The sequence below is a fragment of the Manis pentadactyla genome, chromosome X (assembly GCF_030020395.1).
Source record: "Manis pentadactyla isolate mManPen7 chromosome X, mManPen7.hap1, whole genome shotgun sequence".
Taxonomy (NCBI): Eukaryota; Metazoa; Chordata; class Mammalia; order Pholidota; family Manidae; genus Manis; species Manis pentadactyla.
This window is the reverse complement of record NC_080038.1, coordinates 97,733,683-97,761,465: the sequence shown is the minus strand read 5'-3', so window position 1 is coordinate 97,761,465 and position 27,783 is coordinate 97,733,683. Positions and strand designations below refer to the sequence as shown.

Below are 27,783 nucleotides of genomic sequence, written 5' to 3'. Positions count from 1 at the left end.
TTACTCTTCCTTCTTTAATTTCCTAAGGAGAATATTCAGGTTATTGATACTAGATCTTTCTTCTTTTCTCATATGCATTTAAGCTGGAAACTTCCCTCTAAGCACTGTTTTTGCTACATCCCTCAAATTTTGATATATTGTATTTTCATTTAGTTCAAAATACTTTTACATTTCTCTTGAGGATTCTTTGACTCATGTATTATTTAGAAGTGTGCTGTTTAATTTCCAAATTTTTGGGTTTTCCATTTATCTTTCTGTTACTGTTTTCTAGTTTAATTCCACTGAGAGCATACTTCCTTTTAAATTTGTTAAGGTGTATTTTATGGTCCAGAATATGGACTTCCTTGGTGAATGCTCTCTGTAAGCTTTTAAGTTCTTATAGGGGATGGAATGTTCTATACATGTCAGATCAATTTGGTTGATAGTGTTGTTCAGGTGCACTATATATCCTTATTGATATTCTGCCTGCTTTAATCTGTCAATTACTGACTGGAGAACATTGGAGTCTGCAACTCTAATAATGGATTTGTCTGTTTCTCCTTTCAGTTCTATCAGTTTTTGCCTCGTATTTTGACATTTCTGTTAGGTGCTTATGTGTTTAGGATTATTGTGTACTTTTTTCAGAATTGATCTCTTTATCATTATGTAGTGCCTCTTTTTATCTCTGATAATTTTCCTTGTTCTGAAATCTGCTTTGTCTGAAATTATATAGCTACTCCAGCTTTCTTTTTTTGTCCAGCCCTCTTTTAATTAGTGTAGAATGATGTATATATCTTTTTCCATTGCTTTACTTTTAGCCTCTCAGAGTCTTTATATTTAAAATGAGCTTCTTGTACACAACATGTAATTGTTTTTTTATCCACTTTGACAATTTCTCTTTAATTGGTATATTTAGACCATTCATATTTAAAACAATTTTTGATATTATTGGATCAATATCAACCATGTTTATAAGTTTTCTATTTGTTACCAGAGACTTCTTTTTCTGCCTTCTCTAGTTTTAACTGAGTATTTACATGATTCCATTTGTCTTCTCTCTTAGTGTATCAATTATATCTCTTTAAACAATTTTTTAGTGATTTCCCTCAAGTTTGTAATATACATTTTAACTAAGATCACTTTCAAATATACTCTTACGCATCACTTATGTGTAGTTCAGCTACCTTATTAGAGTATTCATCATTTCATTTATCCATATGCTATAATGACTCAATACACTGTCATTATTACTTTAAAGTTTTACATCAATTAAGAATAAAAGATAAAAAGATTTTATTTTTATTTATTCCATTTCTAATGTACTTCCTTCCATATAGATCTGAGTAGCTGACCTGTACCATTTTTATTCTGCCTGGAGAAAATCTTTCCACATTTCTTGAAGGGAAGATTTGCTGGTGCTTCATTCTATCAGTTTTTGTTTGTCTGAGAAAGTCTTTATTTCTCCTTCATTTTTGAAGGATAATTCTGCTGGATATAGAATTTTAGGTTGGTGCATTTTTTCCTTTAAATACTTTGAATATTTCTGTAGTTTTAGAGATTGCAATGTTAACACTGAAATGGATTTGTTTTTTCTCCTTGTTCTGTCAAATTTATTTATTTTGAGGTTAATAAGTGCATACAAATTTTAAAATGCCATGAAGTGACACTTATGTCTTTTAATCATTTTTCTCTGAAGTCTATTTTGTTATTAATTTAACTATAATGGTTTTCTGTTGGTTAGTGTTTTCATGTTACAATGTTTTCTGTACTTTTACTGCCAGTTTTTATATTTCATAAGTCTTTTGTAAACAATATATAGTTGGTTTTTTTCTACTCTCAAAATCTTTGTCTTTTAATTGCCTCGTGTAAACTGTTTACATTTAATATACTTACTGATACTAATGGATGTAAGTCCACCATTCTACCAAGTTCCTTCTCTATGTCCCATCTGATCTATGTTAGTTTTCTCTTCTTTAGGATTATTTTCTTATTTTTGCCCTTCTATTGGCTTAGAAGTTTTATACCTGTTTACTCTTCCTTAATGGTTACCTGGCAAGTATAGCATACAGTGTTGATTTATCAAAGGCTAATACTAATTTATACTTTTACAGACTTCCCAGATAATGCCAGAACTTTAAATACTTTTACTCTAGCCCTCTTAACTCACATGTTATCTGTCAATATAAATTCACAAGATAATGTTATTGTTTTATAGAGTATTGATTTAAATTTACATAGATACTCATCTTTGTAATTGCTGTTTATTCCCTTCTTCATCTCTGGTCTTCTATCTGGGATAATTTTCCTGTTATCTGAAAAATGCCCTGTACTATTTAGTACTTCCTTTGGTTCATGCCTGTTGCCAGCAAACTCTTCCTGTTTTTGTTATTTGGGTAGGTCTTTATTTCACCTTCATTTTTGAAGGGCCTTTCTGCTGGTTATCATTTTCTTGGTTGGCATTTATTTTCTTTCAAGACACTAAAGATACCATTCCACCATCTTCATGCTTCCATTGTTGCTGTTGAGAAGCCAGCAATCAGCCTCACTTTTGTTCTATGGAAGGCATACTCTATTTCTTCTGACTGGTTTTATGATTTTCTCTTTGTCTTTGATTCACTATTATGCATCTATGCATGCATTTCTTTTTATTTATCCTGTTTGGATTTGTTCGACTTCTTGGATCTATGCATGTCTTTCGTCAGTTCTGAAGAATCATTAGCCATTGTATCTTCAAATATTGCTTCTGAACAATTGTATTTCTTTTCTCCTTCTGGAACTCCAAGTAAAATGTGTTACACTTTATCATATCCTCCCATCTATATTTTCCATCTTTTTGACTACCTGTGTGACCTAAAGGATAGCTTCTCCTGAACATAATTTTTAGTTCTTTAATTCTGTCTTGCACTGCATCTAACCTACTAAAACCATCCATTGAGTTTCTAATTTCAGTTAAGTAGTTTTTAGTTTTAGAATTTCTTTTTTTTTTAACTTCTGGTTTCTAGTTCCCTGTTGGAATTTTCAAGTTTGGATTTTATTTATCTGACTACATTAAGCTATGTGGTTTAATAGTTCTATCTGATAACTCAAATAATTCAAAGCAAATGGATCTATTTGTGTTGCCTGTTGTCTCTGTTGCTTCTTACTTACGATGTCTTTTTTCTTTCTGTTTCTGGTTATCTTTGTGTGGAGGCATTATACAAGAACAATTGTTTGTTGAAGTATTTTCAGGCAAGGATGATAGAATCTTAAGAGATTTTATTTGCATTGGTCAGGCCCATAAGGGTGCTTCCCTTCTGGTACCATCATAATCTATGTTCAAAGATTGTTTACTGGTCCACCTAAATGTTGCAAAGTCAAGCTAAAAGACTGTGAGGGCTAGTTTATTTCCAGTTTATAAGTACTCTAAAAGGGAAACATTTGAGGTTTGCAGTGCCATATGGGTGATGGTTTCTTAGGAAACTCCACCCCTTTTAATGAAGATTGGGCTTTGAATTTTGTTACTCTAGTGCCAAGTTAGCCAGAGGTTCAACTCTGGCACAGGTTTATTTCTTAATTTTTATTCCTTACCTACAGGTACCCTTAAGACAAATACAGTTAACCATATGTATTCTAAAATAAAACGTGTGTGAATTCCTCTTTGACTGCATATAGGAAAAGAGTTCTTAACTATTAATCAAAATCTAGATGCAATTAAAGAAAAGTTTCATAAGTCTTATTTTTTAAAAAGTACATGGTGGAAATACATAAAAAAGTAAAAAAGCAAATAACAAACTAGAAATGACTATTTGCAACACATATAACAGATGAAGGCCAAATATAGTTACTGTAATAAAGAACACTTGAAAAATGAGGGAAGGACCAACAACCCAATAGAAAAATGTGGAAAAGATGTTGAACAATTCACAATGATACTGAAATTGTCATTAACCAGGAATGCAAAATAAAATGCTATTGAGATACTATTCACCTACCATACTAGTGAGAATTTAGAAGTATATGTCACACATTATGTTGGAAAGGGTGTGGGGAAACAACCGCTGTCCTATATTGCTGGTGGAAAAAAAAAAAAAGGTCTGAGGCTCAGGGAATGGAAGAGCCTGGACAAGTAGATTGATTTGTGAATCCTCTATGCTTAGCAGGAAATGAACAGAAGTGACCCAGGGAGAGAAAACAAGTGGGCTGGGAAGAGGGGAGGCCCAGCCACACCACTAAAGGCAGCAAGGCAGCTTCCTGGCGGGCACTTCCACCCCGGCTCTGGATTCAGACAGAGCCGGTCTTGAAAGAGGACTGTGGGGCTCTGGCTGAGGGCTCTTGGGGAAGTCGGGTACCCTCCCTGTGACCACACAGGCGATCCTGGGCATCTCGGAGGGATGCTTTGAGCGGAGCGGAGAGGCGCCAGGTAAAGCACCTGCGGTCGGGAAGCCACCCCGCTCTCGCTCTCTCGGTGACTTGCCCTTTGCCACCCGTCCGCGCCCCGTTCCGCGGCTGCCGGGTCCCACGGGGATGGGGGTGAAGGGGCGGGGGGGGCCGAGCTCGGGTGACGCGACCATCACGTGACCGGGCGCCGACGTGGGCAGCAGCCCCCGCGCCCGCCCGCCCGCGCTGCGGTCCGGTCGGTGCGCCGTTCGCTCCCGTCTCCCGCGCGGTACCAGCTCCCTGAGCTGCTCGGGGGGTGGGCGAGCGGCAAGCGGGCTTCGGTGAGCCCGAGGAGGCGCAGGCTGCCGCGGCCCCGCAGGTCAGTGTGGAGGTGGGTGCTGCCGGCGGCCCGGGGCAGGGACGGGGGTGGGGGTGGGGGTGGGTGCGGGTAGGGGCCCGGGGCGGCGGCGCGGGGGCAGGGATCCCCGAGGCTGGTGAGGAGGGGGACGCGGGCAGGTGGGGGTGGGCTGCTGCCTCGACGCCCTTCTTCTGCGCCCTTCATCCTTTCGCGAACCTGAAATGAGCGGGGGTGGGGCGGGAGCCTGCAGTGCGACAGTGAAACGTAGACAGAGCCTGGAAATAACCCCCTCTCGTGCTTCGCACCCCGAGGAGTCGGTGACCTCCGCGCAAATGGGGGTGGGGTCGGGTTGCCCCCAGGGCTGGTGGGGACACAGAGACCCAACCAGTTTGGAATACATCCTGGTCTAGCGCCCAGGGCCTGGAAAGTAATGGCGCCTGGGATTCGGGAGAAGGAGCCCCGGACAAGGAGGGCCCGTGCTCAGGAAAGAGGACGTCAGTCTGCTGGGCTCGCAGCCCCTGCCTCTGCCCCTGCCGGTCTGTCTGCAGGTCTGCGTGTCAGTTCCTAGCACTCTGCAAGGCTAGAACAGGAGGAGGAACCTCTCCAGAATTCCTGCAGGTCAGTGAAAGGGGGTATCACGGCTTGGGCAGAATTTGAAGGTCCTACTGCCCATCTGGCCACCACATGTATTGCATACACACACGCACAAATGCACACCCACACATCACCACAATGAAGGATGGTACAGACTGGCAGGGCCTGCCAGGGAAGTGGTTGGCTCTTGTGGTAGGAGGGATGGTGGGGGAAAGGGTGGGTGGAAGGCCCACATAGAGGCCAGGCCAGGTCAGGGGCACCTTGGCATGAGGGGAGACGGGGGTACTACCCGGACCTGCAGTCCACTCCCACACCCGCCTCCCTTGTCTCCTCTTTGTCTCCCCCAGTCTATCCTTCAGGACAGGAAAAGGAAGGGGAAATCTCAACATGGAAAACCTCTACAGTGACAACGAAGGAAAGCTGGAGAGCCAGGGAAAGCCTGAAGGTGAAGTAGAGGCTGAAGGTGACGGAAGTTCAGATGAGGAAGAAAGGCTGGAAGTGGGGAGGAAGCCAGGGCACGCGGGAAAGCTCCAGGATGAGGGACAGCCAGATGATGAGGGACAACCAGAAGATGAGGGGGAGCAAGAAAAGCAGGGCAAGGTCGGAGATGAGGGGGAACCTCGCGGGGAGGCAAAGCCCGCGAGTGAGCTACGAGCCACCAAAAAGCGCCCGGGTGAAGATTATGTGCCCCAGAAAGCAAAAAGAAAAACGGACAGGGGCACGGACTATTCCCCCAAGGACTATCAGGAGGACTTCCAGGAAAGACATCTGGGCAGTGAGGAGATGATGAGAGAATGCGGAGATGTGTCAAGGGCTCAGGAAGAGCTAAGGAAAAAACAGAAAATGAGCGGTTTGCACTGGATGCAAAGAGATGTACAGGATCCATTCACCCCAAGGGGCCAATGGGGAGTCAGGGAAATGAGGGGCGGAGGTAGGGGCCAAAGGGGCTTACATGATATCCCATATGTTTAATGACTGGGCCTTCAATTCTGATTTCTCTGATGAGAATATTGCTGACTCTGCTTTCCCTGGCAGGCACTTGCCAGGCTCTATGTGCTAAACCTTAAGCTGATAGGTGTCACTCTTGTTACCAGCAACCTTTTGATCCAACTACAGTGCTCTCTGCCTTTCAGTGGGGGATTTTCACCCATGTGCATGGAAGAGATATTCATGGTACACCGGAAAATAATAATAAAGAAGAAACCAGTTTTCAGAACCACATATACAGTATCAGCCCATTTTTGTAAAAATATAATGTGTTTGCATAACACATTTGTGCACAGAGAAAACTCTGAAAATATGTACACTAAAAATTGGTGATATTTTTTTCCTGCATGGTAGCCAAAGAGAGGTACTCAAAACTGAGTCCAATCACCTGATGAGTAGGCACCTCCATGCCATTCCTCTGCAGGTGTGCTCATCCCCACGTGTTCCCATGCCATAGTTATAACCATGTCAGCTGCCCCTCTGCATCCTCTGCTGTCCTATGGCTCCCACCATGTGTGATTTTTGCTTTTATCTGCTCACTCGTCTATACTTTTTACTAAATGTTATGGATTATGTTTGTCATAATAATAACTAAAACCAAAAAACAATACATGATACATGATTGAACTGTTCAGTGCTTATGAGGGCAATGAAGGCATTTAAAATACCTGTTGTCAGAATGTTCAATTATAGGTAAGACTCACATTACCTGTGGGGACTCAAAGAGGAATCAACCTGGCAGTATAACGACAGATCCAATGCTGTAAGGGTCAGTCTTGCCATCTATGGAGGGAATAAACTTGCCTCACACATTGCTGAGTGGATCAGATGAAATTGTATTCGAGCTATGATGGTCTGGCTCCTTTGTCGTAAGACCCTAGACCCTGTCAGACACTCAGGAGGGCTGAACGCAAGTCTCACCTGTGCCCAGGAACAAATCCAAGCAACTGAGAAGAGTGCCACCCTTCTCTGGATACTACCATATCTGCTAGGTACTCCTGTGCCTGTACCCTCTGCCTACAGCTATTGATAACGATGGGGTTCTCATGGTGACAAAGCCCTTCTGATTGTCAATAATCCCCCAAACGTCAAAGCCCATATTTGATTCCATAAGAGTGTGGGTAAAGCCCCTATCCCAACTCAGAGCTGTACGTACACAGGTGGTACTGCCCCAGGGCTACTCGGAACCCACTGTATTACACAGCTTTTAGCAAAGTGGTCATTAACACTTTTAGTTCATTTTATATTTGCTTATACTTTCTCTTCATAGGACTCAGAGATCTTGGGTCTACTGGGGGCTGTGTCCTGAGACTATGGACCAGACAATGTTGGTGATTTGAACTGCATACCACACCACAGTACCCAAGGGAAACCATATCTGAATTTTTTCTCTAAAAAGTCTGGCAGCTTACTATACAAAATCAAGGGACTTATCCACACATAACCACAGAGGGTTACACAACTGAGTTTCAAGCTGAAAATATTCCATCCCAGTCCAAACCAATTCCAACTGAAAAGAGTAATAGTGCTCTTAAAAATATTAAAAACTCAATGTTAGGCATTTTTATTTAACCTACCAGTATGTTCCTTTCTCAAAACAAAGACTTGTTCTTATCTTGATTTCCTTTACACTGTACTTGACACATATACTTAATAAATTATGATTGAATCAGGAGTCCTGAATTTGTAGAGATACACTGTTCATGGATTAAAAGTCTCAACAGTATTAATATAATAATTTAATAGTGATAATATGATAAAACTCTCCAAAATTGATCTATCTGAATGCTGTCCCAATAGAAATCTCAGCAAACTGGGATTCTAAGTTACATGGAAAAGCAAAGGACATAGAATTGTCAAAATATTCTGAAAATGAAGAATAGAGTTGGAGGACTCACTGATTTCAAAACTAACTATAAAGCTACAGTAATCAAGACTGTAGTATTGGCATAAGGATAGACAAATAGATCAATGGAAAAAACCAGACAGTCCAAAAATCAGCCAACAATAATGTGGTCAACTCTTTAAAAGATCCCAAAGTAATCCTATACTTCCTGTCTTACTTATATTTACAATAAATAATGGTTTAACATAAGGAATAATACTATCCTTAATGTTCTGCAATATGATCTTTGTGCTTAATACATAAAATAATCTATTTTTTGTTGTTTTCCAGTACTTGCATGGTATTCAAACTAAGCACTGGCTATTTAATTTCACCATACAGAAATTAATGGGCATATAGGCTGTTTCATTTTTGACTTGCGTAAAACATACATATAATGGATATATTTCTACTACACCTGTGTGTATGCAGGTGTCAGGATTTTTGTAAGAGAAGTTTTTAGTAGGGGATTTTCTGTGTCATAGTATGTGTACATTTTAATTGATCTGCTTAGTGTATCAGAACTTGCATTCCCAATTTTTTACCAACATAGGATATTATTAACCACTTCAAACATTTTTCAAAGGTAATGTATAAGAAACAAGATAGTTTTTTTCTTTCATTTGTGATTTCTTGATAATATTAAAGGTTGACTATCTATTCATGCAAAAAAAAAAAAAGATCCCAAAGTAATTAAATGGAGAAAGGTATACTTTTCAACAAACAATGCTGGAACAATTGGATGTTGTCTTAGTTCAGGGTGCTATAACAAAAATACCATAGACTGGGTGGCTTAACAACAAACATTTATTTCTCCAAGTTCTGGAGTTTGGAAGTCCAAGATGCTAGCAGATTCTGTGTCTAATGAGAGAGGCCTGATACCTGGTTCATAAACATGTCTTCACATGGCAGAAGGGGCAAGGGAAATCTCTGGGTCTCTTACAGTGAAAATAATCCCATTCATGAGGGTTCCACTCACATGACATAATCACCTCTTAAAGGATCCACCTCCAAAAGCATAGAATTTAACCTAGGAATTTTGGGGTTACACAAACAGTCTATATCAAACATGCACATACAGAAAAGTACCCTTACCTCACACCATATTCAAAATATGAATTAAAAATAGTTCATAGATCAAAATATAAAACCTAAAGTTATAAAAACTTCATTTAAAGATAGGAAAAAATAGGGAATAGTTTGTAGTTGCAAGGTAAAATATTGCTTATTAAAATATTGCTAATTAATTGCTTATTAATTTTACATTGGTCTAAAAGACTTTTGACATTTTTCTGCCACTACTTACTAAGTTCCAGAGGTTTCTCCTACTAAAAAATAGAAAAAGGCAAATGCTAATGATAAAACATTTAAATGCAGGCAACCAAATTTAAGATGTTAGAAAATAGGAAAAAGGGGGTAATCTAGGGTTAGGCAAACATTTCTTAAAGGATATAAGCACCAATAATAAAAATCAGTAAGTTGGACCATAAATATAAAAATAATTTAAAACTTCTCCATAAAAACCACTATTAAGAAAATGAAAAGAAAAGCTTCTACCTAGAAGAAGATATTTGATAAGATCCCCTTTATCTGTCTCCAGAATATACAAAGAACTTTCACAACTCAGTAATAACACAACACAATCTAAAAATAGGCAAACAATGTCAAGACACTTCACCAAAGAAGAGATACAGATGGCAAATGATTCCATGAAATGATGTTCAACATCATTAATCAGAGAAATGAAAATACCATAATGAGATACAACTACACATCTATTGGAGTGGTTAAAACAAAAACAAAAACAACTGCTATTAAAAAGTCCTAGCAGGAATAAACCTCACCAAGGAAGTGAAAGACCTATACCTTGAAAACTGCAAGACACTCATGAGAGAAATTAAAGAAGATATCAATAAATGGAAACACATCCTGTGCTCATGAATAGGAAGAATTAATATTGTCAAAATGGCCATCCTGCCTAAAGCAATCTACAGATTCAATGTTTTGAAGACTCCACAGATTAGAAGACTCAACAGTGTTAATATATTAATATAATATTGATATGATGGGGTTCTCATGGTGACAAAGCCCCTCTGATTCTCAATAATCCCCCAAAGGTCAAAGCCTCTATTTGATTCCTATCAAAGTACCAACAAAATTCTTCAACAAACTAGAGAAAATCATTCTAAAATTCATATGGAACCAAAAAAGACACCGAATAGCCAAAGCAATCCTGAGAAGGAAGAATAAAGCTGGGGGGATTATGCTCCCCAACTTCAAGCTCTACTACAAAGCCACAGTAATCAAGACAATTTGGTACTGGCACAAGAACAGACCCATAGACCAATGGAACAGACTAGAGAGCCCTGATATAAACCCAACCATATATGGTCAATTAATATATAATAAAGGAGGCATGGACATACAATGGGGAAATGACAGCCTCTTCAACAGCTGGTGTTGGCAAAAGTGCACATCTACATGCAAGAGAATGAAACTGGATTATTGTTTAACCCCATACACAAAAGTAAACTCGAAATGGATCAAAGACCTGAATGTAAGTCATGAAACCATAAAACTCTTAGAAGACAACATAGGCAAAAACCTCCTGAATATAAGCATGAGCAACTTCTTCCTGAACACATCTCCTCGAGCAAGGGAAACAAAAGCAAAAATGAACTCATGAGACTACATCAAACTAAAAAGTTTCTGTATGGCAAAGGACACCATCAACAGAACAAAAAGACATCCTACAGTATTGGAGAATATATTTGTAAATGACATATCCAACAAGGGGTTAACATCCAAAATATATAAAGAACTTACATGCCTCAACACCCAAAAAGCAAATAACCCAATTAACAAATGGGCAGATGATATGAAGAGACAGTTCTCCAAAGAAGAAATTCAGATAGCAAACAGACACATGAAAAGATGCTCCACATCACTAATCATCAGGGAAATGCAAATTAAAACCACAATGAGATATCACCTCACACCAGTAAGGATGGCCAGCATCGAAAAGACTAAGAACAACAAATGCTGGTGAGGATGCGGACAAAGGGGAACCCTCCCACACTGTTGGTGGGAATGTAAGCTAGTTCAACCATTGTGGAAAGCAATATGGAGGTCGCTCAAAAAACTAAAAATAGAAATACCATTTGACCCAGGAATCCCACTCCTTGGAATTTACCCAAAGAATACAACTTCTCAGATTCAAAAAGGCACATGCACCTCTATGTTTATTGCAGCACTTTTTACAATAGCCAAGATATGGAAGCAACCCAAGTGTCCATCAGTAGATGAATGGATAAAGAAGATGTGTTACATATACACAGTGGAATACTATTCGGTCATAAGAAAGAAACAAATCCTACCATTTGCAACAACATGGATGGAGCTGGAGGATATTATGCTCAATGAAATAACCCATGCAGAGAAAGACAAGTGCCAAATGATTTCCCTCATTTGTAGATTATAACAACGAAGCAAAACTGAAGGAACAAAATAGCAGCAGACTCAGAGACTCCAAGAAGGAACTAGTGGTTACCAAAGGGGAGGGGTGTAGGAGGATGGGTGGGGAGGGAGGGTGATGGGGATTGAGGGGTATTATGTTTATTACACATGGTGTGGGGGATCACAGGGAGAACAGTGTAGCGCAGAGAAGGCAAATAGTGGATCTGTGGCATCTTGCTGCACTGATGGACAGTGACTGCATTGGGGTATGGGTGGGGACTTTATAATATGGGTAAATGTAGTAACCACATTGTTTTTTCCATGTGAAACTTTCATAAGAGGGCATATCAATAATACCTTAATAAAAAATTTTTAAAAAGTGTCCTAGCAAGTATGCAGAACAACTGGAACTCTCGTTGGTGGGAATACAAAATGGCATGACCACATTCAAGTGATTTGGCAGCACACACTTACCATAGAAGCCAGTAATCCCACTCCTAGGTATTTATTTACATAATAGGAATGAAGATTTTAGTAGTTTTATTCATAATAGTTTCAATCTGGAAACAAACCAAATGTCTCCCAAATGGTGAATGGATAAACAGGAAAAAACTACTGGTGCATGCAAAAACAAGAACGACTCAAATTCATTAGGCTAAGTGAAACTAAAAGCTACATTCTAGTATGCTTCCATTTCTAAGACATTCTGGAAAAATCAAACTATAGCGACTGAAATTGGATTGATTCTCAAGTGTGGTTTTTTTTCAAGTGTAATTTTGGATGTTCCTAACTGTAGGAACTTTAAGCCTTATCCTCCTCTTCTCCTAGCCCCATCTCCATCCCAAGACTAACCAGTACCCTTTAGTACATTCCCTTTCTGCTTAAATTAGCCTGTGTTCATTTCTGTGGTTTGCAACTAAGTGCCCTGCTACAAAGAATATTTACGTGTTTTCCTTGACTGAACACCTAATGCCTTGCATTCCCTCTGTCCAATTTTACTAATATTTATAAGAAATAAAATCCAAAGCTCTTTTCTGTGACCAGCTCTCAGAATGGTTGATCCAGCCTGTGCCCTCAGTTAATTTTTTTTTCTGGCTTTGTGATTTCATTTTCTGGACTATTTATGTCTCCTGATTATTGTTCAAGGTCATAGCATCCTGATTGTTACTCATTGGTAGAGGATCAGAATTGCTCAGAGCTTGGTCCTCTGGGCCCCCTCCCTGTCTGTATGGAAGTCTGGTTATATCTCAATCACTTTTTCAAGGAGGGCCTTGCCCATACAACCCCAGAGAAGTTTAGGGTTCAGGACCCAGGAGAAAGAAAACCCTATGCTAACCAGTTTTCCCAGGCTCTTGGGAAAATATTATTTGTCAGTGGAGGTTATTCTGAAGAGGCAGCATAAAAGAAATCAGGCTCATCCTCTGCAGTGTTCAGGCACTAGCTTACAGAAGTCTAGATGGTCACAAAGAAACAGGGGCACAGGGCTCCCTCATGGTGGATGCCCTAACCAAGTTTCTGTCTGTTTCTAACCATTGCAAATATCTTGAGATCTAAAGGCTATCAGGCCACATTCCTTTCCAAATAGCCCATATCTGTTCAGATAGTGAGGGTACCCACTGGGGGCATCCACTGCAGTAGGTACTTAGAATAACTGGGAGAAAAGAAAAAAGACCAATCCCTGTAGGTCTCATTCAGCCTTGTCTCCCAGCAATCCCAGAGTTTGCTCAATGAGTCCATGTATAAAGTGTCCATGAAAGCAGGAATCAAGAATTCAACATTACTGACTCCCCTTACCAAACAGATCTGACTACTGTTACAGCTGAATACATACCTGCCAACAGCAGAGGCCAATGTTGAGCCCTTAATATGGCACTATTTCCATGGGGTACCAGCCATCTACCTGAGGAAGTTTCATTACAGTGGACTTCTTCCACCACAGAGAGAGTGCTTTGTCTTTAAATGGAAACAATTACCCTTTTTGGTTACCAGTTTTACTGATATTTACTGATATTCACATGCCACAAAATTTACCCCTTTAAAATGTACAATTCAGTTGTATTTAATATTCACTGTTGTGCAACCATCACCACTAATTTTAGAATATCCTCATCATCTCAAAAAGGAACCCTGTACATTAGCAAACACAACATATTCCCATCCACCATCATCCTCCCCCACCCAGTTACTGGCAACGACTAATCTACCTTCTGTCTCTATGGATTTGGCTATTGTGTACATTTCATATAAATGGAATCACACAATATGTGCTCTTTTGTGACTAGGTTCTTTCACTTAACATAAATGTTTTGAAGGTTCATCCACGTTACAGCATATATCAGTGCTCCATTTCTTTCTACATCCTAATAATTCTCCATTTATTCATCCATTGTTCATCCATTCATTGGCTGATGAATATTTAGTTTGTTTACATTTTTGGCTATTATGAATAACGCTGCCATAAACATTTGTGCAAATATTATTGTTGCAATATGTTACAGTTTTTTGGAGCATATACCTAGGAGTGGAACTGCTAAGTCACATTGAAACTCTATGCTTAACATTTTGAAGAATTTCCAAAAGATTTTCAAAGTGGCTGTACCATTTTACATTTCCACCAACAATGTATGAAGTTCCAATTTCTTCCCATTCTCACCAGGATTTGTTATTATCTGTCTTTTTAGATTATCCTAGTCAATGTGAAGTGGTATCTCACTGTAGCATGATCTGCATTTCCATTATGGGTAATGGTATAGAACATCTTTCCATGGGAACAATGACTGTATATTTTCTTGAGAAAAATGTCTATTCAAAACATTTGCCCATTTTAAATTAGATTATTTGTCTTTTTATCATTGATTTGTAAGAGACCTTTATATATTCCTTATCAGATCTATGATTTGGAAGCATTTTCTCCCATCCTCATCCTGTGGATTGTCTTTTAACTTCCTGCATGGTGTCCTTTGAAGCACAAAAGGTTTTCATTTTGATTAAATCCAATTAATCTGTTTTATCTTTCATTTTCTATGCTTTGATGTCACATCTAAGAAAACATTGCATAACTTACAGTCTCAAATATTTACTCCTATGTTTTCTGCTAAGAGTTCTCAGGCCTAGGTCTTATACTTAGAACTATGATCCATTTTGAATTTTTATATGATACGAGGTAGAGGTCCAATTAATTTTTTTATATATAGATATCTATTTGTCTTAGGACCACTTCATGAAAACACTATTCTTTTCTTCATTGAATTGTTTTGACACATTTATTGAAAATCCATTGATCACAGGAAGTGGAAAAAAATGACAAGAGTAGGAAGGCAAGGCAGAAACCTCCTCCCACACACACATATCAAGGAAGCAACTACAGCAAATACAACTAAACCTGAAAACGAACTGAAGACTGCAGAACAGATCCCCTACACCTGGGAAAGAAGAAAAGACCACACAGAAAAGGGTAAAGTGGCAGAGCTGTGACTGAGTGAGACCCAAGCCCTTCTTCCATCCCAGCCTATAGGCAGGAGGGAGAGGAATGTAGTGGGAGGGGATAGGTGTCCAGGAACTCTGCACACCTGGCCCTATATATCTGCTCTGGGAACACGAGTCCACATTGCTTTGGGTTCTAGTGATTAGTAGGACTGTACACAAGGGACAGTTGGAGCACTCTGAGAGGGTAAGACAACAGCCACCTGTGGAGGACAGGCATAGTTTGCTGGTCCTGAGACCAAACACAGAGGCAGAAGTTTGAAAGACTTGCCAACAGTGGAAAGGGAGACAGAGGGGCAAGGGTTGGACAGAGCTATCTCTGCAGGATAAAGGGCAGGTGGATGATACCACCCCGGCTCACACTTGGCCCAACAGGTCAGCCACTCTCAGGAGCCCCAGATGCTCCATGCCCCTTGCTGGTGGCTCACCCCATGGTGATTCCCTGTGACTGCAGACGCAACAGGGTGCTTGGCCTAACAGCATTGGAATTTTCTGCTTGGTAGGTAGAGGCAGACTCTCCCAGTTTTCATGGCACTGTGTCAGACCAGCTGGGGAGGCACCTGCAGAAGCCTGCTCCCTCCCCACTGGTGGCCAAGCCCAGTGCTGAGCACCTCACTGCTGGGGGTCACTGGCAACTCGATGTAGCAGCTGTGCTCTGTTGCAGCACTCTCTCTATTGCCATTGTGATTCATCACACCTCCACTTATATGTGCTAGAGCACCCTTCCACTGCATGACTTGCTGCCTCTGCATGCCCATTCCTCTCCCAGCACACAACTTGCCCCTGCTGCTGAGTGCCTGCACACTCTGCAATGGGGTGACTTGCCACTGACATGAACCCATGCACCCTGCCATTGTGCAACACATTGTGCAGCTGCCCTGCCCACCCTGTTAACCCAGCAGCCCTGTCATCACTGCAGGGCAGGCAGAGGGCAGCCCCACCCACAATGATCCCAGCAGAAACCACTGCTCTGATCACAAAGTGCCAGCTGAGGCAAACTGATGGGCCTCAGAAAACTGAGATAAGCCACTGCCAGCAGACAGACATAACAGTGACATTACCCATTGCTCACCAACAGCAACTGGGGCTCCACAGCAAAGGAGAACCAGGCACTGGAGAAGAAAGAGTCCTGAGCTTCTGGGCATCATCAGACACTTTCTTCAGAAAGCCATTACTATGAAGCATAACAGATCCATCTAATTCAAAGAAACACAGAAACCCTGACAAAATTAGAAGGCAGAGGATATGTTACAAACAAAACTACAGGATAAGACATCAGAAAGAGGGATAAATGAAATGGAGATCACCAAACTTCTTGATAAAGATTTAAAAGTAAAAGTCATAAATACACTTACTGTACAGAAATGTATTAAAGATCTCAGCAAGGACTTCAACATAGAGATACAAGAGCTGAAGAATATAGTAACTGAAATGAAACATACAGAGGAGGGAATGAATAATAGATTGCTGCAAGTAGATGAGACAATCAATGAGATGGAAATTAGAGAACAGGAACAAAAGAAAGTTGAGGAACAGCAAGAAAAAATGATCTCTAGCAATGAAGGAATGGTAAGAGAGCTGTGTGAACAGTCCAGAAAGCACAGTACTTGCATAATAGGGGTAACCAGAAGGAGAAGTGAGAGACAAATGGATAAAAAGTCTCTTTGAGGAAATAATTGTTGAAAATATCCCCAATCTGGGGAAGGAAATAGACACTCGGGTCATGGAAGTGCACAGAGCCCGTAACAAAAGGAACCCCAGGAAGACAACACCAAGATATATAATAATTAAAATGAAAAAGAATAAGGATAAGGAGAGCATATTGAAGGCAGTCAGAGGAAGAAAAAAGATTACTTAATGGGGAAACCCCATCAGGCTATCAGCAGACTTCTCAGCAGAAACTTTACAGGCCAGAAGGGAGTGGCATGAAATATTTAATGTATTGAAACATAAGGATTTCAGTCAAGAGTCCTCTACCCAGCAGGATTTTCATTCAAATTTGAAGCAGGATTAAACAATTTCCAGATAAAAGAAGGCTCAAAGGATTTATAACAACTAAACCAGCATTACAGGATATGTTAAAGGAACTGCTGTAGATGGAAATGTTCCTAAGGCCAAATAGTTTTCACCAGTGAAAATAAACCCATATTAAAGGTAGTAAACCAATTACTTACCAATCAAGTATGAAATTAAAAGTAGTAAAACAAACTATAAACAATTCAATCAAGGGATACACAAAAAGTACAAATTATAACATCTAATACATAAAGTGTGGAAGAGGGAAAAGAAGAAAAATGAAACACTTTAAGATTCTCTTTGAAATAGAGCAATCATCAACTTAATATAGACTGTTATATAGTCAGGAATCTCTCCTTGAATCTTATGGTAACCACAAACCTAAAGCCTATAACAGATACACAAAATATTAAAAAACAGAAATTCAATCACAACACTAAATAAAACCATCAAATAACAAAAAAAGAATAAAGAAAAGGAAAAAAGGAACAGAGAGGAGCTATAAAAACAAACAGAAAACAATAAAATGGCAATAAGTACATACCTATCAATAATTACGTTACATATAAATGGACTGAATGCACCAATCAAAAGACAGAGTGGCAGAATGCATAGAGAAACAAGACCCATCTATATGTTGACTATAAGAGACTCATTTCAGACCCAGAAACATACACCGATTAAAAGCAAAGGGATGGAAAATGATATTTCATGCAAATAATAGGGAGAAAAAAGAAGTTGTAGCAGTACTTCTGTCAGACAAAATAGATTTCAAAACAAAGTAACAAGAGACAAAGAATTATATTACATAATGATAAAGGGATCAGTCCAATAAGAGGATACAACCATTACAAATAACTATGCATCCAACATAGAAACACCTAAATATGTAAAACAAATACTAACAGAATTAAAGGGGGAAATAGATTGCAACACATTCATTGTAGGAGACTTTAATACATCACTCACATCAATTACAAATCAACCGGACAGAAAATAAATAAAGCACTGAACAATAAAGTAGATCAGATGGACTTAACATATATTAAGAACACTCCACTCAAAAGCAGCAGGGTATATTATTCTCAAGTGTATATAGAATGTTCTCCAGAATAGATCACATTCTAGACCACAAAAAGAACCTCAATAAATTAAAAAGGATGGAAATTGTATCAAGCAACTTCTTAGACTACAATGGTATGAAACTAGAAATAAATTACACAAAGAAGGCAAAAAACCCTACAAACAATGGAGCCTAAATAACATGCTTCTAAATAATCAATGGATCAATGAACAAATTAAAAAAGAAATAAAGTAATACATGGAGAAAAATGAAAACAAAAATTTAACAGCCCAAAATATGTGGGATTCTGTGAAGGCCATTCTAAGAGGGAAATATTTAGCAATACAGGCCTATCTCAAGAAAGAACAACCCCAAATAAACAGTCTAAACTCACAATTAAAGAAACTAGAGAAACAAGAACAAACAAAGCCCAAAGTTAGTAGAAGGAGGTACATAATAAAGAACAGAGCAAACAGTGAAATAAACCAGGTAGAGAAAGACAAATAACAAATGATTTCACTCATTTGTGGAGTATAAAAAGAAAGCAAAACAAGGAACAAAATAGCAGTAGAATCATAAACACTGAGAAGGGACTAGTGGTTGCCAAAGGGGAGGGGCTGGGGAGGGTGGGTGGGGAGGGAGAAGGGGATTAAGGGGCACTATAATTTGCAATCACAATATAGGTAGGCCACAGGGAAAGCAGTACAGCACAGAGAATACAATTAATGACTCTATAACATCTTACTACATTGATAGACAGTGACTGCAATGGAGGGGATAAGGACCTGATAATATGGGTGAATACTGAACCACTGTGTTGTGCATGTGAAACAATCATAAGATTATATATAAATGATACTTTAACTAAAAAAAAAGAGAGAACTAAATAAAATACAGAAAAATAAAAACATTAGAATAAAATCATGAAACCAAGCACTGATTCTTTGAAAAGATAAAGAAAATAGATACCCCTAGCCAGACTTCTCAAGAAAAAAGAGAGTACACACAAAAAAAGATCAGAAATGAAGAAGGAATAGTCACAACAGATACCACAGAAATACAAAGAATTATTAGAGAATACTATGAAAAACTATATGCCAATAAACTGGACAACCTAGAAGAAATGGATAGCTTCCTAGAAAAAATACAACTTTCCAAGACTGACCCAGGAAGAAACAGAAAATCTGAACAGACCAACTACCAGCAATGAAATTGAACTGGAGAACAAAAAACTCCGAACAAACAAAATTCCAGGTCCAGATGGCTTCACAGATGAATTCTACCAAACATTTAAAGAAGAGCTAATTCTCATCCTTCTTAAAGTTTTCCAAAAAGTAGAACAGGGAATACTTCCTAACTCATTCCAGCAACACTCTAATAGCAAAACCAGGCAAAGATACTACAAAAATAAGAAAATTATATACCAATATCCCTGATGAACATAGATGCAAAAATACTCAACAAATATTAGCAAACTAAATTCAAAAATACATCAAGAGGATCATACACCATGATCAAGTGGGACTTATCAGGTGCAAGAATGGTACAGTGTTCATAAATCAATCAATATCATAAACCACATTAACAAAAAGAAGGATAAAAACCACATGATCATTTCAATACATGCTGAAAAAGCATTTGACAAAATTCAACATCTATTCATGATAAAAAACTCTCAATAAAATGGGTATAGAGGGTACATACCTCAACATAATAAAGGCCATATACAACAAACCCACAGCCAACATAATATTTAAGGGCAAAAACTGAAAGCTTTTCCTCTAAGATCAGGAACAAGACAAGGATGCCCACTCTCACAATTTTTATTCAACATAGTAGTGGAGGTCCTAGCCATGGTAATCAGAGAACACAGAGAAATAAAAGGCATCCAAATTAGTAAGGAAGAAGTTAAACTGTCAGTGTTTGCAGATGACATGATATTATACATAGAAAACTCTGAAGACTCCATAAAAAAACTATTAGAACTAATAACTGGATTCAGCAAAGTTGCAGGATACAAAATTAATACACAGGAATCTGTTAAATTCCTATATACTAAAAATGAACTAGCAGAAAGAGAATCAGGAAAACAACTCCATTTTCAATTTCATCAAAAAGAATAAAACACCTAGGAATAAACCTAACCAAGGAGGTGAAAGACCTGTACTCTGAAAACTATAAGATACTCATGAGAGAAATTAAAGAAGATACCTATAAATGGAAATCTATCTTGTGCTTGTGGATGTGAACAATTAATATTGTCAAAATAGCTATCCTGCTCAAAGCAATTTACAGATTCAATGCAATCCCTATCAAAATACCAACAGCATTCTTCAATGAAGTACAACAAATAGTTCTAAAATTCATATTGAATCACAATAGACCCTGAATAGCCAAAGCAATCCTGAGAAAGAAGAGCAAAGCTGGGGGGATTACCATCCCTGACTTCAAGCCCTACTACAAAGCCACAGTAATCAAAATAATTTGGTTTTGGCACAAGAACAGACCCATAGATCAATAGAACAGAATAGAGAGCCCAGATATAAGCCAACACATATATGGTCAATTAATATAGGTTAAAGGAGCCATGAATATACAATGGAGGAAAGACGGCCTCTTCAAAAACTGGTTCTGGGAAAACCAGACAGCTACATGCAAGAAAATGAAACCGGATTACTGCCTAACTCCATATACAGAAGTAAACATGAAAATGATCAAAGAACTGAATGTAAGACATGAAACCATAAAACCCTTAGAAGAAAACATAGGTAAAAAAAATCTCTTGAACATAAGTATGAGCAATTTTTTTTCTGGATACATCTCCTTGGCAAGGGAAACAAAATAAAAAATGAACAAGTGGAACTACATCAAACTAAAAAGCTTCTGTACAGCAAAGGACACCATCAGCAGAACAAAAAGACATCTACAGTATGGGAGAATATATTCATAAAAGACTTATCTGATGAGGGGTTAACATCCAAAATACATAAAGAGCTTATATGCCTCAAAACCAAAGACAACAACAAATAACCAGTTTAAAAAATGGGAAGAAGATCTGAACAGACATTTCTCCAAAGAAAAAATACAGATGCTAAAAGGCACATGAAAAGATGCTCTATACTACTAATAATCAGGGAAATGCAAATCAAAACCATAATGAGATACCATCTCACACCAGTCAGAATGGCCACTATCCATCAGACAAGAAATGACAAGTGTTGGGGAGGATGTGGATAAAAGAGAACCCTCCTACACTGTTGGGAATGTAAATTAGTTCAACCATTATGGAATGCAATATGAAAGTTTCTTAAAAACCTAAAAATAGAAATACCATTTGACCCAGGAATTCCACTCCTAGGAATTTACCCAAAGAAAACAAAATCCCTAATTCGAAGATATATGCACCCCCATGTTTATTGCAACATTATTTACAACAGCCAAGATATGGAAGCAACCTATGTGTCCATCAATAGATGAATGGATAAAGAAGAGGTGGTACATATACACAATGGAATATTATTCAGCCATTAAAATATTCCTGCCATTTGCAACAACATGGATAGATCTAGGAGTTATTATGCTCAGTGACATAAGCCAGGCAGAGAAAGAAAAATACCATATGATTTCACCTATTTGTGGACTATAAATACAAAGCAAAATAGAATGAACAAAACAGTAGTAGACTCATAGACACTGAGAAGGGACTGGTGGTTACCATGGGGGAGAGGTTGGGGTAGGTGGGTGGGGGAGTCAGGTGGATAAAAAGCACAACAGTTCTCAATCCTAATGTAGGTTTGCCACCAGAATAGTAGTACAGCATGGAGAATACAGCCAATGATTCTGGAACATTTTCCTATGCTGACAGATAGTAGCTGTACTAGTGGTGGTAAGGATTTAATAATATGGATAACTGTTGAACCACTGTGTCATATACTTGAGAGTAACATAAGATTGTATATCAATGATACTTCAATTTAAAAAATAAGTTAAAGGAAGTAGTTGGAGACTTTCAATATTTAATAACAGATAGAACAACTAGGCAGAAGATCAACAAGAAAACAAAAAACTTGAAAAACACTATAAACCATTTAGACCTAATAGACATCTATAGAATACCCAACAACAGGATGTACATTCTTCTGAAGTGCACAGAATAGACCATATGCTAGGCAATAACACAAACTACAATAAATTTGAAAGATGATAAATAATACTAAGTATGTTTTCTGCTAACATGCAATGAAAGCAGAAAATAAAAACAAGGAAATTTAGGGAAATCACGAATATGTGAATGAAATAACACACTCCTAAATAACCAATGGATCAAAGAAGAAATCAAAAGGGAATTTAGAAAATGTATTGAGATGAATGAAAGTGAAGATGCAACATACCAACACTTATGGGATGCATCTAAAAGAATCCTCAGAGGGACATTTATTGCTGTAAATGCCTATATTTAAAAAGATGAAAGATCTCAGATCCTGAAAAAGAGAGCAAACTAAACCTAAAGCAAATGGAAGGACATAATGAAGACCAGACAGAAACTGATGAAACATAGAATAGAAAACAACAGAGAAAGTCAATAAAACAGTAAGCTGCTTCTCTGTAGATATTAACAAAACTGACAAGCCTGTAGCTTGATTATCAGGAAAAAAAAAGAACAAAAACTCAAATTACTAGGGTCAGAAATGTAAAAAAGGATATTATTATTGACTTTACAGAAATAAAAGGATTATGAAGAAATGACAAGAATAACTGTATGCTAAAATGTTAGATAACTTAGGTGAAATGAACAAATTCCTAGAAAGATGCAAACTACCAAAATTCAGATGAAAGAGCAGATATGAACACATCTATAATAAGGAAACAGAAGTAATTAGTAAACAAAAAGCTACCAAGAAGGAAGAGTCCAGGTGCAGATGGCCTCACTGGTGAATTCTACCAAACATATAAAGAATTAATACCACTTCGTCCCAAATTTTCCAAAAAATAGAAGACAAGAAAATACGTCCTCACTCATTCTATGAGGCAATATTATCTCGTGATGAAAGCCATATAAAGACATCATGTAAAGAAAACTACAAATATCTCATGTAAACATGGATGCAAAAATACACCACAAAAATACTAAAAAGTGAATTCTGCAACATATAAAAATAATTATACATCATGACTAAGTGGGATTTATTCCAGGAATGTGAGGTTGGTATAACATCCAAAAATCAATCAATGTAAAATACCATAGCTACAGAATAAAATACAAAACCACATGATAATCTCAAAAGGTGCAGAAAAAGCACTTAAAAAAATTCATGACCTTTCCATGATGAAAACACATAACATACTAGGAATAGTGGAGAACTTCTCAACCTGACTAAAGGCATCGATGAAAAATGAACAACTAACACACCTAACAGCAAAAGACTGGTATTTTCCCTTTAAGATCAGGAACAAGACAAGGATGTCTGCTCTTTCCACTTCTACTCAATAGTTGCCAGAGGTTCCAGCCATTAAAATTAGATGAGAAAAATAAATAAAAGACATCCAGACTGTGAAAGGTAGAAGTAAAACTCTATTCACAGATGACATTTTATATAGAAAATCCTAAGGAATCCACTAAAAAAAAACTATTAAAACTAATAAACATGTTCAGCAAGGTGGCAGGATATAATTCCAATGTATAAAAGTAAATTGTATTTCTATATACTTGGAATGAACAATCAAAAAATGGAAGAAATTCCATTTACAATAGCATCAAAAAGAATAAAATACCTATGGATAAATTAACAAAAGAAGTGCAAGAATTGTACATTAAAAACTAAAAAACACTGTTTAGAGACATTAAAATAGATCTAAAAATGGAAAAACATTTCATGTTTATGGATTGGAAGACTTAATATTGTTGAAATGACAATAATCTCCAAACTGATACACAGATTGAAGTAATCCCTATCAGAATCCCTGCAGACATCTCTGTAGAAATGAGCACAATGACTCTAAATATTCAACAAAGCTATCATATAATCCAGCAATTCCACTCTTTATAACAGCATTATTCATAATAGCCAAAAGGTGAAGAGAATCCAAATGTCCAACTAACTAGTGAGTGGATAAAAGGTGGAATATTGGATGATGAAATATAATTTAGCTTTAAAAAACAAAGTAATGTTACATGCTTCAACATGGATGGACCTTGAAAACATTTTGCTAATTAAAAGAAGCCAGTCACTAAAGAGCACATATCACATGATTCCATTTATATGAAAGGTCTAGAATAGACAAATCCATAGAGACAGGAAGTAGATTAGTGGTTGACTAGGGTTTGGGTGAATGGGGGGCATGAGGAGGGATAGCTAAAGTGTATGGGATTTTTTTTTCAGAAGATAAAATGTTCTAATATTGACTCGGGTAATGGTTACATGTATCTGGAAATACACTAAAACCCACTGAATTGTACACTTTCAATGGGTAAATTGTATGGTGTGTGAACAACATCTCATTAAAGTTGTTTTTAAAAAAAGAATGAAAAGTGGCCATCATTACAGATTCTCCAAACATTTAAAGGATAGTATGGGGATATTATGAACAACTTTATGCCAATAAACTCAATAACATAGATTAAAACCATCAAGTTCCTTGAAATACACAAAGTACCAAACTCACTCAAAAAATAAACAGAAAAGCTGAACAGAAGAGTGTTTAACCACCAGGTCTCTAGAAGAAAATAAAGTACCTGATTAGTAAACATATTAATTTCTGTGATATAAACCATGGCCAATTTCAAGCTATCAATGTGACATCAATGTAATATCACTAAGTGAAGAGATGATAACAATCATCTCTCATTAGCTGGTGCAAGTCAGCTCCAGCATGCCACTGCCTACATCTGTAAGAGAGAATTAATTTGTTATTAAAATATTTCCAAGAAAACACCAGGTGCAATGTCTTCACTAGTGAATTCTATCAAACATTTAAGGATGAAATAATACCAATTTTAAACAAACTCCTTCAGAAAGTGGAGGAAGAGGTCTCTTCTACATATAATGAGGCCAGAATTATCCTAATACTAAAACAAAAACATTACAAGAAAACTAAGACCAACCTACCATATGAACATAAATGTAAAATACTGTATCTACAGAATAAAATACAAAAACATGATGATCTCAAAAGGTGTAAATAAATGTAAAAATTCTTAAAAATTAGGAAATTGAATCCATTTATATATAAGAATTATAATAAATACATCATGACCAAGTGAGGCTTATCCCAGGAATGTAAAGTTGGTTGAACATTAAAAAGTCAGTGTAATTCAATATATTAACTTAATAAAGGAGCAAAATTATGACCATCTCAGTAGATGCAGAAAATGCATTTGATAAAAGAATACCCACTTATGATAACATTTCTCAGGAAACTATGTATAGAAATGAAGTATCGCAGTCTGAAATAAGGAATCTATGAAAACTATAGGTGACATCATACTTTATAGTGAAAGACAATGTTTTCCTCCTATGATAGGGAACAATGCAAGGATGTCTGTTCTCATGATTGCTATTTAACAATGTACTGGAAATCGTAGTGCAATAAGGCAAGGAAAAAAAAGGCATGTAGATGGCAAAAGAAGTAAAACTGTCTTTATTTGCAGGAATGTCACAACCATGAACATAGAATGTCCTAAGAATCAATAAAAAATTACTAGAACAAATAAGTGAATTTAGCATGGTCTCAGAATGAAGGGTCAATATGCAAAAATCAAGCATGTATCTTATATACTAGAAATAATTAGAAAATGAAAAATTTTAAACACTATTTGCAATGGCATCAAAAGGCATGAAGAAATTAGGGATAAACTATGAAATATGTGATGATGTACACTGAAAACTATAATGTATTGCTGAGAGTAATTATGGAAGACCTAAAAAAATGACAAAGTACATCATGATCAATGTATCAGAAGACTCAATGTTTTCAAAGTGGCAGTTCTCCCCAAATTGATCTGTATATTCAGTATAATTTCAATTAAGAACCCAGCTGGCTTTTGGGCAGAAATCAACAAGCTGATTCTAAAATTTGTGAGGAAATGCACAATGATTCTAAAATTTGTAAAGAAATGCACAGGATCCATAGCAGTCAAAACAATCTTAAAGAAGAACAATATCAGAGGACTGAAAATACCTTCCTATAAAATTGTTATAATCAAGACAGCATAGTATTTGCAAAATGATGGAAGAGGAAATATATGATATGTGTATGCAATATGTTTCTGCCATTCTTGCCACCCAGTTTGCATATTGCATTCCCCATGTCCCAAGAGCACAAAATCCCTGTGGACCTTTGATGCATGGTTATTCAGCAAGACTCAACACAAGTAAATGCTAAGCATGTGACTCCTATGATTTGATAAACAGGAGAGGCCACCATTTTGTTCCATTCATAACTTACTTGCAACACAGAATAACCTTCTAAGAAAAACAAATGACCAAGAAATCCAATCATATCCTTTCTTACATGTGTTACTTTCCTGTATTTGCCAACTACTTACACTGAAGATGATAACAGAGAAGGCAAGGGCAAGACAAAACAATCACAGTTCCTTTTCCTTTCAGTCTTTCTGTGGAATGTGCACATATGCATATATCAAGAAGTGAAATAAAATCAGGTGAGTTAATTTTGTGCAGCATTTCCACTGTTCTGGTAAGAAGTAATGTATGAGCTACAAAATATGAATTGTGCAATTTTGGTGATACTGCATATGAGTCAAATGCTCTTGCATTTACATTTAAAACTGGTATTGTACAATATAAAGATGACCTATAATTCATGCTAATAATTTATTAATATATTTTTACTTTACTTAGAACATTAAATAATAAATAGAAAGCGCCATGTCAAGGTCAACATCAATGGTCATAAATCACATGGATAACATGTAGCCTTGATATGATGTGATGAAACGACACTTTATCTGTGTGCTCTTCCTCCCAAAAACCCATCACACAAGTCTAACCAAGAGAAAAACAACAGACAAACCTCAATAGACAGGCACTCTACAACTACCTGACTGGTACTCAGAATTGTAAAAGTCATCAAAGTCAGAGAAAGTCTGAACAACTATCACAGCTAAGATCAACCTAAAGAGACACAACAACTAGAAGTAATGTGATACAGAAAAAGTGCATTAGGTTAAAACAAAGGAAATTTGAATAAAGTATAGACTTTAATTAATAACAATTCATAAATACTGGTTCATTAATTATAACAAATGTACCATGTTAATATAAGATGCTTATGGGAATTCTCTATATTCTCTTTTCTCTGTAAATCTGAAACCCTTCTAAAAATGAAGTCTATCTTTAAAAAAAAGTAAGAAAAGTTGAAAGACCACGGAAGAAAGAAAAACTTAGTATTTTAGTACCTTTAATAGCACTTATTTTCCTGCGTGTTAAACAAGGAGCCTTGCATTACCATTTTAAACTAGGTCCAACAAATTATATAGGTATAACCTGCCTCTATCACAAACTCTATTACCTAAACCTCAGACTGGGGTTGTTCTGGGCTCTTCTGAGTCCCTCAGGCTAAGAGAAAGGCGGTGAGTGTGTTGGA

At 37.4% G+C, this 27,783-nt stretch overlaps 1 protein-coding gene across 4 annotated transcripts; it reads left to right on the top strand.

Annotated features, from left to right (window-relative positions):
• Positions 1-4,542: 4,542 nt before the first annotated feature.
• Positions 4,543-6,508, top strand: TCEAL3 (transcription elongation factor A like 3). Of its 4 annotated transcripts, none has more exons than XM_057495734.1 (3): positions 4,543-4,714; positions 5,242-5,311; positions 5,635-6,508. In XM_057495734.1, exon 3 carries the CDS (start codon positions 5,675-5,677, stop codon positions 6,257-6,259), a length of 585 nt encoding a protein of 194 aa, XP_057351717.1. In that variant the 5' UTR covers positions 4,543-4,714; positions 5,242-5,311; positions 5,635-5,674; the 3' UTR covers positions 6,260-6,508. The 4 variants fall into 4 exon arrangements, with proteins under 4 accessions (XP_057351717.1, XP_057351716.1, XP_036788679.2 ...); XM_057495733.1 differs by having other exon boundaries at positions 5,104-5,311; XM_036932784.2 differs by having other exon boundaries at positions 4,543-4,726.
• The last annotated feature ends 21,275 nt before the right edge of the window (positions 6,509-27,783 follow it).